The sequence below is a fragment of the Acanthisitta chloris genome, unplaced genomic scaffold, assembly GCF_000695815.1.
Source record: "Acanthisitta chloris isolate BGI_N310 unplaced genomic scaffold, ASM69581v1 scaffold5353, whole genome shotgun sequence".
NCBI classification, from domain to species: domain Eukaryota; kingdom Metazoa; phylum Chordata; class Aves; order Passeriformes; family Acanthisittidae; genus Acanthisitta; species Acanthisitta chloris.
The window spans coordinates 58,970-76,040 of record NW_008666447.1 but is presented as its reverse complement, the minus strand read 5'-3'; the positions used below and the strand labels follow the sequence as shown (position 1 = coordinate 76,040).

Here is a 17,071-nt window from a genome sequence, read left to right as displayed (position 1 = left end):
ATACAGTCATTTTCTAATAAGTTTATTTGATAAACATAGGAATTTATGCATATGTGTATACACATTAGAATACAAATACTTGCTATGCAAAGGATTTAAGTAAGTTTTATAGTTATTTTATAGTTATATCTATAAAGCTTTAAGGTTTTTTTTACAATTTTGATATTTGACTATCAAAATATTTTTAAATCACATAATACATATACTAACTACCTATGATCTAAGTGAAGGCTGCTAAGCAGAGCTCAGTTGCCTTTAAATATTATAATCAGTAACGTAATCAACAGTCAAATCTGTAACATTTTTTGCTGCTTTCAGCTTTCTGAATTATACACAGTAAGAAAAGTGTTTGCATTTCCACACATTCATAACATCTGTACAGGAAAGTAAAGAGCTGTCTGGCTTCCAATATTTACAGCTTCCTTCTTCTCTCTCTCTGTCTTGTGAAAAGATCTCAGTACCTCTTAGGGACAGACAAATGAAACTTGAGAAACAATCTGGCAGACTGTGTATGGAGCTCTCTAAAAACTGTGGAAAGACCATGCTGCAGGAGTCTCTGGAGTCTTAGACTTGGAAAAGAGCAATGAGATTTAAGTCATAGCCTGTGGTTTACTCAGAAAAATAAAAATATTTAAGCTTCATGCTAAATGGTGTTAGCTGAGATGGTTTCAGAGGGTGCATGGAAAAGCTGTTTTATACTATCATCCATTTTCATTGCAGTGTTCAATGTCATATATTCTGTAGAAGCCAGTATTAATACATGTTTTATCACTTCACTTAAGGTGTCTGTGGCTTTAATAAGTCTCTTTGAAACTCTGCTGCTAAGTTATCTAAGCTACAAGGTAAGTACTTTCTGTTACAATTCATAACAAAAAGTAGCCAAGTTAAACGTTAATACCGAAATATTATCTTCATGTACCTGTGCCCACACTGGTGTACAAGCAGTAGGCTGAGAAAAACACACACTAGGGGATGGCATATGGTCACAGGCAGCCCTGTTTCCCAAATTTATGAGCAAACTCAATATCTAGACCACGGAAGTCAGAAATTAAATGTTCACTATTTTCCATTGTCCAGTGGTACATTTTAATTTGAAAACATACTCTCAGAAATGACTTTGATTTTTGTATTTTTCAGTTGCACAGTTTTATGTCTGTGCATAATGTATTGGACATGATTCTCACTGATGTCAAAGCTGTAGCTACTCAATATGTATAACTCAACTTTGAGGCCTCTAAAATTGCACACCAAAAAACTAGGCCAAGACAGTACTATTTTTTTTTTTAAATTATGGGTACTTACATGCTTGTGCTATCCATCTCTCTGATGCCATGGGAACATCTTTGCAAAATGCCTTGAAATCATTTGATATGAATACAGTATCTTTTGGTATTTGCATTCTCCTTTAACATTTGTATTTTTCAAAAATTTTCATTCTCTTTTCGTCATTACATTTTGTTATGCAATATCCTAATGAATTTTAGGTTCTTTGCATTTTTAGTATCTTCAGGAGAAAAATATGAAAATCATTTGCAAACATTTATGAAAGAAAATATTAAAAGATTTGGTTTCTAAAGTTGAAAATATTTTGGAGCATAATCTTTTTTTAAAATTTTTTTTTGGTGTTACTGACATTCAGCAGCTATCAGAGTCACCACTGAATTTAGAGCCTTGTACTTAGCATGCTTATCAAGTGATTCTAGCAGAAATGTTTTCCTTAGTGCTCAACAATACTGAAGCTTGCAATTGTCTGCTGTCTAAAAATTCTTCTTTTTATCCTTGGAGCATGTACTATTCAGGTGTTGGGGGTTAAAAATGCAAATCAATTACAGGCAGAAACAATCCAAAATTTGCATACCTAGTAGCAAAACAGTAAAGAGCAATCACAATTTATACTGTTCCTGACTTTATTTGGCAGCATTTTATCCCTATCCATTCACCTGTGATCTGCATCAGTTTCACTGAGTATGGAAGCTGAGAGAGATATTTGCAAGTCAACTTCCATGAGAAGTTACTTATCAGATGTAAAACTCTACTATCCTGATTTGCTGCATTGAGTCAATTTTATGATGGCTCTATTTCCACTCCCCTTAAGGGGAAGAACTATATCTAAGGACCAATCTAAGGAACAATAAAGACACTGAAAGGCACTTTGGAAATCTACCTGATGCAAACACCTCCTTCTCTCTGGTCCTGTTTTCTTAGTTACAACCTGGAAATGTCATGATAGGGCCATTTACCCCACTTTTGCACAAGTCTCAAGAAGCCACACTGACTGTTATTTCAGCCACTGTAAGGCTTTCATGTGCAGCCAGGGTGACCAAAGATGTCTTGGTTCATGTAAATCTGTGACAGATTACTTGTTTTCTGCCAACATTTCCAAAACTTTAGCAATTTAAGTACAAGTCAGAGAATTAGCCAGGATGAAAATAACAAGAAAAAGATGATTGTGCTGGCATTCATGTGCACATTACTAGGATTTCATGAATAACCTGCAAAATAAATAAAGCAGTGTTTTGAGAGAATATTCCAAGGAATTTATCTTTCTGATACCCAGCTGATGTCATATGAGAAATGATGCAACATGCAGAATAGTGAGGACATAGTAATATATCATGCTACTAAGATACAGTAAATTTGCATTTATATGGTGAGGAATGCAAAGAATGTAGCACACTGTTATACTGCTGATCACTTGGATCCAAGAATGAATGGTTTACAATCTGCATTCTCACAGCTTAAACCATTACATGAGAGTTTGCCCTTGGCCAGAATTCTGAAAGATGTCTACATCCATTGTCAAAACTTGCTACAGACATCTGGCAATCCTAAGATATCACTGGCACACAGACAGTCTTCGATGCTTGTAGCAGTACCACACATTCTCACTGCAAAAGGCAGTTTTGCAGAAGACATGATGCATTTATGTGTGGAAGCCAGAATCTTACAGCTGCATGCATCCCTAATTGCCTGGAGCCCATCCACATGGGCATTTTGCCTGCACAAGTAAATGGTGTGACATTTCATTTCTATACAGCAGAGAAAAAAGCTCTTAACATTAAAAATGAAGAAATTAGTGAAATCACGAAATGGGCCAGTTTAAAATATCAGATTTTGTTTTGATTTAATTATTCTTACAAAAAATCCTTGGATTACGTGCTCATAATTTCCCTTCAGTTTTACAGAGCTGCTTATCACATGAAATATTTAATATAATTCATGTATATCTGATTCCCACCAGTTACAGTTATATGGATATAGATACAGTGGCTTCCAGATGTGGCAAGTTAAAAATGGAAAAAGAATTTTATATGCTGTGGAGTTTGTATTTAATTTTCAGTGGTTATATCGGATGGTTATTTTAACAGGAAAGATGAATATTTCATTGCAACTGAAGATATACTGCTCTACTGCAATTCCTTTAAATACTGCCATGATATATGCTACATGGTTATTGCATTACCTATGAAAGAGTCTGGACATACAGCATGAGTACAATTGTCAGTCCCTGATGTTCAAATAGCTTCTTTTATATATATATGGATTTTCATCCCAACATTTAATCATTCACAGCCACTGCTCAGATGTGGAAAATAGTGTTATCTCTATCCTGCTGCTAGCAGTAAGCAAATTAAAAGATCAATACCACTTTCATTGAAATATGTGGGAAGACCTCTAATTTCATGAAAGTGAGATCAAGTTCCAAAAAGCTCTGAAATGTACTGAAGTGTTCATGGCAGAAATGCAGAACTCGATGTTGTATTCCTAACACTGGATCGTCTTCCTTATTTCCCTCTTCAAAACAGTTGGGAAAGAAAAAATAAGAATGTCACCTCCTTATCTGTGTGTAAGTGGGCATGTGAAAATAAAAGTAATCTTTGAAGAACAAAAAAGCAGAGACAGGGTGTCTGTGTATGGTTCCAAGGTACCTAAAAGAAGAATAGAAGACAACAAGAGCTTATTATTCTCTGAAAAAAATGAAAGCTTAATTTAATGAAGCGCTTTATTAGATGAGGGAATGAGTTGTCTAATTAATGCAATTAGAATTCTTCATTTAAGTTTTCTTACTAACTAGGTCATAGCAAGGAAATATATAGTCCTATGGAAACAGAGGATTGCACTGGTAAAAATATAACTTTAAAAGTATATATGCTTTTCTTGTGAGGTACATTATGATAAACAGTAAGAAAAAGAATCCAGAGTGGTCTATATTCTATATTCACATTTGACATATGTGTTTAAATCTGAGATGAATGATTTTCTTGAATTTCAGGTAGTGGGAGAGACTCCATATGTTTCATTGGAATATCACATGTATTTCTCATCAGAACTATATGTAAGCCTACTGTGACACTGTGGGTTTTTTCTTTTCTTTGAAGGGAAATATCTGGGAACAAATTCTGAGAATACCCTTTCTCCTGGAAATTATTAATGCTGTCCCTTTCATCATCACGGTAAACATATTTGACTTAATACATTTACACATTGCACTTTTATACTCTTTCATTTTTTTAAAGTAAATTTGAATCTTATGTGGATGAGAAGTTAGATGCCTATGGGAACAGAAAGTTGTCAGCAAGAAGTTAGTTCGCTATTTGAGTGAAGTAATAATACAGATCACTTTCCCCTTCCTCTTCAATAGGGCAGAAATAAAACCAAAACCCTCTAACTCAAACTACAGTGCAGTCAATAAAATAAACCAACTGGTTATATAAATGTAGGAATCTCTCTTGTCTGCAGTGAAAACTGACTGTTCTTATTTTATCAAATTATCTTGCATGTGGTTAATCACAAAGGAAGAAAAAAGATGTTATTTAAAGCCATATCTCATATTAGAGACACATTAATAGTAAGTATTTTTCCAAGTGTTTCATTGCTGCTTGAATAGAAAAGCTCTATTCCTCATCAGAAAAGCTTCCAATGCATTTGTTAAATTTTCTTTCAGATTTTCTGGCCAGTCCTAAGAAACCTGTTTATTCCTGTATTTTTAAATTGTTGGCTGGCAAAGCATGCTTTAGAGAATATGATTGTAAGTATGCAAAGGAAACAAACATTTTAGAGTTTATGTTTTCTTAGTTTATTGTCTTCAGTAGGATTTTGGCAGTACAGTCCAACCTTAATAGGAAGCTAACCAGATCTATATTTAGATTATACAAATGGTCAAGCATTATTAAACTGCTTTCTACATCAAAATTAGGAAAAACATAAGACGTGAAATGAAATCTCAATTAGTATATATAGTTACTGTGCCAATAAAGGAAAGCTGGAATGGCTGTTTCTTTTGCTGCTCTGCCATTCATACACAATTGCAGGGAACTCAACTGTTAGGCCTTAATTGGTCCTTGCAGCCTGTAATTTGTAAGCTAGACATGAGCAGACAGACCTGCAGCCTGCAATAGTATCAGAATTGTGCTGGGATGAACAAAGAACTAGTTAAATAATCACAGAATCACAGCTGGCTCTTTTGCACACTTCTATATTATCAGCAAATTCTAAGTGCATCTGAATGATTGCATTTCTATCTGGGCACTATATAATTCCTCTATAGAATGAGCTCATGGCTTATTAATTCAAACCTCAAAATAATACCCATTTTCCGTTAATGCAGAATGATCTTCACCGAGCCATCCAACGCACACAGTCTGCAATGTTTAACCAAGTCCTCATTTTAATATCTACCTTATTATGTCTTATCTTCACTTGGTAAGTGGCCAAAATCCCTTTGTTTTTATTACATGTATTAGCTTGTCTTTCTTTACTATGTGGTGATAAAACAGGCCTTGTGCAAACCATGCATTGAAAGAAGAAGAGTAATATACTTAAGTGAAAGTGTTAACTAGGACCAGGTACTACTGAGGTCCTGATACACTAGGTTTGGTAACAGAATTTGCATACTTTTGAAAGCGAATCATTCTCACCCTTTGGAAGGAAATACAGAAGATGCAAAAACACAGGAGGGAAAAATTTGCATACGTACCAAGAGTGCAATCTCAACAGATAAATCACTCAGATTTGAAGAGTACCGGCAGAAGTATATTGACCCATAACAAGGTCACTTTCCTCTGGCAGGACAGAGAAAAATATCCAATGTGTCAGGCTTAACACTTCGACTAAATTAGATTCCCATAAGGAGTACAGGGAATAACTGTTGATATCCAGGTTACAGAAAGTGTAGAATTTATTAATCTAGAATACCAATAGTAGAGGATGGTAGGTTCAAACAACCAAAACATGTTACTCTGCTGCACATTTTGTTGCAAGACCATAAAAACTTAAATTTACATGACTTTGGGAAGCATGGAGGAAAATGTATGAGGGTATTAAATACAAATATACTTGGTTAATGAAATTCATGTGCTGCAGGTTATTGGAGGCTAGGAAAGGATCCACAGGAAACACCACTTGATTGCCCCATTTTTATATTATGCCTTAGAGATCTGCTGTTAACCAGGGCTGGAGGTGAAGATAGACTGCCTGAGTCTTTGGTCTTACACAGTATGGTCATGCTTATGTTTGTATGAATGGACAGTGCTTATAAAGTAGCTTGGTAGCTTACTTAACACACAGAATTTTCTCATCAACAGTTCCTGAGAAGTGAGTATCATAAACAAGGGGAATACGAGATGGTGTACAGTGTTATACAAGATGGTGTACAAGGGGACAGTAAATAGAGACGATGATTCTGTGTGGAAAGGCTAAATCACCTGTATTTATTTTGCCAGACAAGGTGCCTTTAGGTCAGCACACTGATAAAGTTTGGCCTGTCATTTTGGAGACAGTGATTTGATTTTCTCTTACTTTATTTCTCTAGCTTGCTTTTCTGATTGTCACTGTTATGTGCTGCCTAACCCTTTTGGTAATAACAGTGAAAAATAGTATAAGATCTCTTCCAGTCTTGTCCCTGTCAGTCCTTTATTTGAGGAGTTTGCTGTAGCCAGTGGCTAAATGAATGTTTCAATTTTACTCTTTGTCTTAGGGCCACACACCTGCATAATGACAAATGCTGCCTGTTCTAAACAGGAATCAATTTTTGTGATATTTAATTTCCTATTGAATATTATGGTCCTTTAATATAAAATTTCATATGAATAAGTACTACGATAGTTGAACCAAAATGCATAAAATTCTATCACCGTAGGATGTTTTTGACTCTAATTTGCTTTTAATTGTTTACAATACAAGGCACTATTGAGTAAATATGCCTTCACCTTTTTTACTTCAACATTTTACTGAACTGCTGAACGAAATATGTATCATGCCATTGTGATAACCGACAGTAAAACATGAAGAAAATGGCAAGCTCACCTACCGTAATTATGTCTGTGTTCAACGGCTGCAGATACAACCTCATTATAGATTGCTATTTACTGACCTAGGACTGACCTTTCTAGACTGCAAAATCAGCTAAGTAAGATGAAAACACCCAGTAATGCAATAACTAAGGAAGTGAAGTGCTTTCAGAATGACTAAGAATAGTAGTTCAGACATCTGCGGCTAGAGTAAGACTGGAGTTCTGTTTAGGCAATTGTTACTATTGTTTACATGAACATACATAATGTCATTTTTTCACATTTTCACTTATATTACTGATTATATATAAATATAAAAAAATTATACATAAACGGTCAAAACCAATTCACTTAATGTCTTTGATTATGTTACATCTATGGTGAATTTCAGACAACGTTTAATTTTAAGAGACATTGTTTAGAGTTTACATGAGTTTCTTCATGCTGATAGAGTACTAAAGTCCATTGCTGGAATCTGTCCGCTTAAGGATGTCTTTCACCCAGCTGATCATTCACATTTTCTGCAATGGAAAGCAGTAACCGTTTATATTACCCCTAAACACGTATGGGTACCATCACTAAATTTATCCATACATTTCATGGAGCACAGCACATGAAACATTTGAGCTAGCACCAGTGTGTTTTCATAACCATGTTTTGGCTATGTTTAGAAATACTACCCTGGTCCATGTAGTACCATTGCTTCAGTAATGCAAAATGAATAAGCCTAGATTAGCAGGTTGAATAGAGTGCCTTCAGTTCCAGAGCACTTTCCCTGTAGAGTATGAAGGACATGCTCATGGTGTGTTTTTGGCCCCACTGATAACTGCCCTCATCATGCCTCCCTGCTGACCAGTGACTTTCAGGCACTGTGTTGATCCAATTGCAACACCGCAGCCCTCCCTATCTCCTGGCTGACAGACTTGCTTGTACCATCTGCTTCAACAGCAGCATTGACTTCTCAGCACTTGTGAAGTCAATATAACTTTATAATACATGTTAAGTTCTGTTCAAAGCCATGTTTTTTTTATGAGACATACAGAAAGAGATGGCATGTAGCTTCATATGGGAATGACACCACTTTTTAAGAAATGTGAGATGGTATGAAGGCCAGAAAGATTCCTCATCCACTTTGCTCCTGTCTGCCTATAAGCATTTTCAAAATAATTTCTACCATAACTAGCAGAAATTCCACAGAAAATTAATTAAATTTCACCTCATGCACCATGAGCAAACCCATCAGTTACATCTCCACATCAGAATCTTGTAAGTGCTGATTACACATATGGTACATTCCAATTTATGGCTTACAACTCAGGTGTAAGCTTTCTGATGAAAAGTTAAAAACATAAATTATCTAATGTTTACACCTAATTGGCTAATCTCACAATATTTAGATATCATTATCCAAACTGTCCTTTGCACTCAGAATATAGTATAAAAAGGCTTCCTCTGTGTCTTCCTATGCAGCAACTGTCCTTTGCACTCAGAATATAGTAGAAAAAGGCTTGCTCTGTGTCTTCCTATGCAGTTGACAGTTTTCAACATTATTACGGAACAAACAGTAATCACGGCAAAATTTATGCTCGACTCCACTCTGATCTTTGGTGATAATTGTTTATGGATCTGCGGATGGAACTCATTTTCAGATCAATAAATTCACGAGACCAAATCCATGTATCTATAGTTTACAGACTACATACAAGGATTTTTTTTCTCTTTTCTTCTGACTACGAAGACAGATTAGGACACCCAGTAATTTTCTTTCTTTAAATACCTCAGTGGTCTTCTAACCAGAGCAATTATACATCTACTAAAACGTGTATACTACTATATAACACTGTTCAGCAGTTACTATTGATAGAGTTCTAGTCAAAGTTACAGACCTAGTCAAAATATATGTTGTGTCATTTAGCTAATGGATGTTTGCACTTGTTTGTCAAATAGAATACTAATTATTTCTGTAAACTGTGCAAGAAGACAAATAACAGTGAATGAATATTTCAGGCACCTTTCTGTGACACAGTGAATCATCTGTTAAGACTTATTTTGAATTTCAAAACAGTGTTAGTCATATATCACCAGTGTAGAGTGATCAGCTTGTGAGGAAGGTGGCCACAAACTGTTGGAAATGGACACTTTTTTCATACTGAAGACTGAGAGGCTTGCACAAAGTTTGCTTATGCTTTCATTGACAGCTCACTGAGGTCAATCTTAACATTTTTAACACATCTATGCTTTCAGCATCAGAAAATAAGGATGTTTCCACACAATAACTTATAGAATAAACATAGAATGCCAGTACTGTGGCCTCAATGTCAACTACACAGTCAAAATTCTCATCTGGAGAAAACAGTATGAGTAAGTTGCTTGCAAGGATAGAGACAAATCCAGAAAATGATCTAGCCCAAACAAGACAAATCAAGACCTTACAATTTGGAACACTATGTCGCAAAAAAACCCTACCCAACCAACCAAAAAAAGGATTAATCACACAAAATATTAGAGAATAAAAGGCTTCTCAGTGCTCCAGTTCCCCTTAGTATCAATAAGTACATACAAACACCTCAGAAGGTAATCTGAAGGGAAGAAAATCACCACAAGGAGGTCTATACTTCTCTATCCTGTGTTGATTTTTTACATTACAATGGCAGTTCTCCAAGAAAGATGCCTAGCATTAAGTAGGAAGAAGAGTGTTGGTGGATTATGTAATTGAGAATAAAATGTGGTTTTTTGGGTCTACAGTTCTTTGTGTGATGCTCTGTTTTGCTGTACAGCAGTCTCAGGGCTCAGAACCAATCTGAGTTTGATTTAGAGAGGTTTTCTGCATTCAAGGACAGCAGAAAACAGAACTGTGTTTCTGCCTTTTAGAATCCAATGATTCTGAAGTGGTAAAGCACATGAAGACTCAGGACCTAACAGACTAAACAGGAGTTGCAGAATTTCAATCCCAGAATATTACAGGACATTAATTGAAAGTTCTAAGTAATTGTAAACAATGCAAAATAAATTATTCAACTAATACAAGAATCCCACAAAGTAATGAAATAATAGCAGTTGTACTTTTCTTTCTCTGTAACAAAGATCTGTCAGGAACTTGCTGGAGTCAAACAAAGGATCTCTATTTTCTGGTTTGAAATATTCCTATGCAATTCTCTCCAAACATAAAAAACAAATCTAGAAGTAGGTCAAGTAGCACATGCAGTACCTTCCATATCCATTGTACCAACTCCCACCCTACCCTTGTCCTGCTTCCCAATTGCTGGAATCAGGGCAGCACTTATGGGTAGTTTTCCTGTGCATGTGTACAGTTAGAATTGAGGTCTACTTCAGACACTACCTTAACACTTCCTGAAGTGATGGCACAATGAAAAGGCTGTGCAGCTGCTGGAAGGTCAACAGCAAAACATTTCTTAAAATATCCATTTGTTACATGTGCACAAATTCAATTAGAGTTTATCTGAAGTGTTGCCTTCTGGGAAAAACTGTGTGCGTGAACACAAGGACAGCATTCTCAGCAGCTTTGGTAGGAGAAAAATATGTTGTATACAGAGTTTAGCTTTTCTTAGGTGTGGAAATTTCTGAGGTGGCTTTGCTAAAATCTGTATCAGGAGCAAGTGAAAGCAGTGTTGCCACAAATAGTTGTCAATCTAGATTATTTAAATGAAACTCAGATAAATAAAACTCAGATTACACTCAGAGTGGTTTTTTTTGGAATATGAATTTGTGGGATGGGCCACAATTTTTTGACCTTTGCTAGCACTGGGGACAGTTTGCTTACACCCATATGTTTAGACTTAATGGCCAAAGCCTTTCAGAAGGTGAGCAAGTGTAATGAAAGCTTACAATGACAAAATGTAATAAAACTAACAACTTGTTTCTTTGATTAATGCCTTTTCTTATTTTTTTATGCAACTACTGTATTATTAAAACACAGAAATATTACCATATAGATTTTTTCTTTGTTGGTAGTGTGGTATTTGTAATAACACACTGCAAAAATTATTTTTACATGTGTAAGTTCAAGAGTTCAGATGGGTGATTAGTGCTGTTGAAGAGTGTTGCTTACAGAGCTTAGGATAAGGATGTATGCTACTGAAAAACTGGCTAATTCTTTGTGAAAGGCAGCTCAGAAATCATGTGTGTTATAGGGAGAACAGAAGTATTGAAGCCCAATCAGAAGTCTTTTTGGCTACCCATCAAACATAGTTTCTATGGAAACCTAGCTAATTATACAGTGATTTTCATGCTATTTTCGTTATTAATTTGGTAGTGACATAATATTTCCTTTGTTAATCTTTTTAGATGTTTCTACATAGTTATTTCTAAAATAATTAGGTCAGCATCTTTCCCATGCCTCGTGCAGGGAATTCTTTGTGCAACTGATGTAATGGAATATTTAAAACTAGACACAGACACCAGTGAATTAATAACAATTTGAATAACCTATTTACTGTGGTCTGTGGAACAAAGTCATAAAGGTTAGAAAGTTCAATCTAAATTATCGTCTTAGTGCAAGAGATACATTCGTAGTCATCTTGCCTTCTTAAAAAAAATAAAAATTTGATGGACTATCAAAAAGATGCCCTTACCAAAGCCTCTCTGAAATGAGTGTCAGTAGGTTATTTATAGGCAAATCCTTCTATTTTTTTTACTCTCTATAGAAATATTAAATTAAGCAAGTAAACCATATGCTTCAGAGAGTTCTGTTGTTTTATTTCACCCTGGAAAATGAGTTGGGGCTTCAGGTACTTGTGATCTTTTCAAGTTACAATTGAAGCTTTGCTGATGTTCTAGCACGGGTTGCAGATCATTAATTAATCTGAAAATCAGGAGTTCCAAACTGAATTTAGATCAGGGTGGGCAGCATTAAATTTGAATAAATTTGAAGGACAAAATATATGTATCCACATTTTTTGTTCTTTGTTGTGGTACCGCACAATATTTCAATATTTCATATGGTGTGTACCTCTGCATCATCAGTCAAATAAATCATCCTTTGACAATTAATGTAATTGCAATTTCACAGTCTAGTAGTGTATTCTAAAAATCAATATTTTAAATTGACACTAGGAAGAATTTTTAGCCTGTCTTGCAAGACCTTTGCTCTTGATGGGAGTTAGACACTGAATTACTTTCCATCCCGAAAGCTCCAGTCTCTATCCAGTGAATCTTTTGTGAACTTTCTATCTAATAATATTTTTTCTGCCATGCAAAAGTACTGAAACTTCAGGAATCAGAATATGCATATTTAAGTAAGGTGTAAAATTAGGTTCAAAGCCTAACTCCTGCCCAAGAAGCAGATAAATTATCTCAGGTTCTTTCCCAATATTTTCCCCAGTAAGTTTCACGTCGTGTAAAAATGTCTTGCTGATACCAAATGCTGCTAATATTTTCAATAATCTTGACAACATTTCATGAAAGATGCATTGAGAATATTAGGGATGCACAATATTCTGAAAAACATTATGCACTCTGAATATGCCATTGGGAGAACAATTTTTCGGCTTTTATTATCATGACATCTTGTAATACAGTAATAATATTACCAGATACCATGGCAAACAGAGATTGTTCTGGCAGCAAAGACCAATTACTATGACAAATGGAGGAAAAAAAGTAAATTATTTTGAGTAATTGGACTGTTAGGAATACAGTTCTAAGAGACCTCATCTCCATGGCACCCTTTTTTCCAGCAATCATATTTTGAGTATTGTGGGAGATAAATAAAATTATGCTATTGCTAATATGAACTCATTATGGCTTGCCAACATATGTATAGCAACAAAAAATTCCTCGAAGTTAACCTAAATGCACTCCTGTCCCTGTTCTGTTGCAGGAACATAGCACAAGATAGAGGGACTCTAAGGAATAAAATTAAATTGGCAAAGTGTGCTTTAATTTTCCGCATCATGGAAGGGGGTTTGGAGAAAATCTAGAAGGGATTATCCAAAGAGCAAGGACAAATAAGGAATGACAAAGGAAAATAGAATACCATATTCTATTACAAAACAATATTTACCATATTTCAATATGTGCAATATGCATTTAAGAAATACCATATTCTATTACAAAACAATATGTGCAATATGCATTTAAGCTATGTATGTCTTTAAATGTATCAGCACTTGAAAGAGATCCACAGAAAAAATGCAGTCAGAGCAAAGGTTTTGAGGATTGAGACACAGGGAGCTAGGGAGGTAGAATCAACAGACATGCAAATTATTAGGATGTGGGTTTTCCAGTAAACTTTCCACTGGTTTATAAACATACATGCACATAGGATGTGGGTTTTCCAGTAAACTTTCTACTGGTTTATAAACACACATGCACGTATATACGCAGACCTGTAAGTCGATATCTTATGCAAAAATGTAAATGTTATATATGCAAAAGATGTATGTCAACTTCAGAACAGGTGTGACAAGAATAACTTTGGCAAAATAAAATCCTAGAATGAAAGTTGATCTGAAATATAACCAGAGGCTACAGGATGTGAAATACTGTATCATCATATAGGTAAAACAAAGCTTACGTTTTGCTTTGGTTTTTTTTTCCTTTGGGAGGAATTAATAAAAAGCATGTAAAGTTCCCATTAAAGGGGCAACTTGATATATAAAATAAGTCTTAAAAAGCTGTCTTCAATCTCAGGCATTGCAGGAAGGCATTACATTTCACATGCTTCATTTTATCTTTGAAGTAAAAAGAAAAATCTGGTACTCGCATGCTGTCTTTGAGAATGTACTATCACTTTAGATAGTAGCAAATAGAATGCCATGTGTAACAACAATAACTGTGTTGAGGATGTTACTTCACCATTCAATGCCTGGCAGCAAACCATCATCGCTCACAGTTCCTGGCTCAAAAATGAAGTTGTCATTAGCATGCAGACTTAAAAAAAATAAATATATCGTTCACAGTCTGATTCATTAGGCTGACAAACTATTTATTTTTCTTTACAAAAATTTGGTGTTTATGGTGGTTTATGCTAACACATTGAACAGTATTATTAAATGCCATCAGTTATTCTGGTTCTCCGATGAGCAGTAACTCATTGTACTGATTTGTGATCACCGTAACTCTTTAGCAATTTGCTCAATTTTATTGGCTGTTCCAGATTCCAACTATAGTTTAAGGATGTGAAGTTTAGCAAATTTCATATTTTTCAAATCAGAAAGTGAAGAGTTTAAAAAAGGTGTTGATTTAACTTTGGTCATATTAACAGAACTTGGCACCAGGAAGTATTTACTCACATTCTGTTTGTATTGGGCATAACCTTATAGAATATTGAAAGGACATTTCACATGCTTTGGCAGAGCTCAAGTTGTGATATGAGATCATCTAAAAAGAAGAAGGATTTTAGTGCATTTACAATGAATTTTAATAGAAAAAAAAACTTCTAAAATGGATTTTAAAAGAAAAAAAAATCCCTTCTTTGTATTCCAGTAGAAATTACTAAACGTTTAGATAGATATTTTTCAAAAAAGGGTAGAGGAGAGGCAACAATCAGTCATACAGTGTCACATTTGGGTGATAAACACACACAAAAGTTCCATGCTGATGGGTTCATTTAACTCCCCTGTGTGTGATACTCTTTCCATTAGCAATGGGGGCTCCATCCCATGCCAGAGCTAGAACAGTCTGAAATCAGTGAGCTTAAAGAAAGGACATAAAGAGAGAAAAGCATGATTAATTGCAAAAGTGATACTTGTAAACTCAATCTGTGGTAATTGCTTGGGAACTCCCACAGGTCTTTACCAAAACATACAGGTCTGTCAATCATTTGACCTAGCTACAACAACTAATGTCAACTTGATGTCAAAAAGTGTTAATCGCTAAAGAATATCTAGCACTACTAACAGATAATGCTTTCCATTCTCCATCTCTCCCACGAAACAGAAATCTGTAAAAAAAACCCAACCACTTTAGGGTATAATCCAGATAAACAGCACTCTGATTAATGACTTCTATATTCCCACTGGCAATTAAAACCTAAAAAGAAGTTAAACATAGTAAATGACATTGAGTTTTGTTATCTCTCAGCCTCAGTAAAATAGCTGACTGTATATTTACAAAGGAATGCAAAAATAAGCTTAAAGTTGAATGTATCCTCCCATTCTTTGCAAATACAAAGGTATATTTTTGATGTCTTTGGAAGTTGTACATTTCTGTGATATATATGAAAAATGGTATATACTATATATTAGTGCGGAAGTGCCTGAGTCACAAAAATAAGAGAGAAAAAACAAATCAGTATTCATTTAGTAAAGTCTTACCTAAAAGTAGGGGTTGACTTTGTAGACAGAAAACAACAGATATGAAATCAAATTGTCAGTTCCTTTGGGCACAGAATACCACACGTAATTACATTCCACAGCGAAGCAGTATGTTTGCTAATATATTACTACAGTAGGAGATCATGCAAGGCATGAGGCCATTTAAAGGTATTGAGTACATTATGGTCTCCTATCATTGCATGATTGCTCAGGACAAAACTCTTTGTGGCATTCAATAAACTTCTGAGTTACTTTTTCATATTTTCAGGACATTATTATTACTGGCTTACATACATGACAAACCTTAGTCAACTGGTGAGAATGAGGGCTTGTACTTAATTTGGTTTTTGGTTTAAATACAGTCCTATATTTTTGCAGAAAACATTCAGCCACCTTTAAGGCAAATGTGAAATGCTTCATCTTGACTATTTAAAGTGAAAGTATAATTTTAAGAGTTGTAGTGAGTATGTAGTAAGAAGAAAATTTACTGAATATTCTCCATGGGCTAAATAATCAAGGGGAAAACAGGACAGACAAAACATAGAAGAGACTATATAGTATGCTGTCAGTCCTGGTAGTCACAGTGATCTTCCTCCCTTCCTTCAGCTGTCTGATAATCATTAATCCTCTTCCTGGTATTTTGGCAAACCTTAGCCTGAAGTCTAGTGCTTAATTATATCTTATGTACAGTCCAGTTGTTTCCTTGGTCACTGTCCAAAATGATTCTCTCTAGCTAAGACAGTAGGTCAACAAAGAGGCAACTTTGAGGTAAAAATACCTTCCCAGTAGGAACATAAACAAAGAAAGGTTATTTATGTGACATACATTTTCATTTATGCTCATTTTTTAAATAGCAAATTATAATGAAATAAAGGAACCAAAGCAAATCATATGAATATTTAAAGTATAAAACAAGAAAGGCTATACTTAAAGTCATGTGACACTTTCCATACATCCCTTTGCACCTTGTGCTCTTTTCAGTGAACTTTCTACTCATCATGAATCTACATATAGTGTTCTAAATAGACAGAGATTGGACACCAGTGCCATTTTCTTGAGCCTGCCCATACAGCCACTCATTTAACCAGCTGTATGGACACTACACTAGTAAAGCAGCAATGCAATGTGTGTTTCCATTTTGCTCGTTGCCTGTTTGAAGAGTCTTTCTCTGTCTTAAGACTATTACAGAATGCAGCAGCTAAATTGAGGACAAACTAATAGAAATGCACATGCATAGGATTTACTTCTGTTGCCCAGATCCAGCAAACCCTAATGGCAAGCTGCAGAGATAGCCATGTAATTATTGGTTAGATTTTTTTCCACCGTGCTTAGACTGCACCCATTCTCACATTTAATAATCAATTCATGTCTTGTCTCTATATTTCACAATCTCAAGTTCTTCACTACAATTAGGATGATGATGACAGTACCCCAAGACTGGAACAAGCTGGTAAGACTGAGAGGAATCAAAGAAATGAAGCAAAACTATTTCTAATGTTGGCAAGG

General features: G+C 35.1%; 1 protein-coding gene across 1 annotated transcript in view; it reads left to right on the top strand.

The window, feature by feature from the left end:
* KCNT2 (potassium channel, subfamily T, member 2) overlaps positions 1-17,071 on the top strand; it is a gene marked incomplete at both ends in the record, with an annotated part of 81,283 nt that overhangs the window by 8,782 nt on the left and 55,430 nt on the right. The window contains 4 exons of the mRNA XM_009072108.1: positions 783-842; positions 4,380-4,454; positions 4,946-5,029; positions 5,609-5,703. Of these exons, the coding sequence (XP_009070356.1) occupies positions 783-842; positions 4,380-4,454; positions 4,946-5,029; positions 5,609-5,703 (314 nt within the window). The remainder of the gene's footprint in view (positions 1-782; positions 843-4,379; positions 4,455-4,945; positions 5,030-5,608; positions 5,704-17,071) is intronic.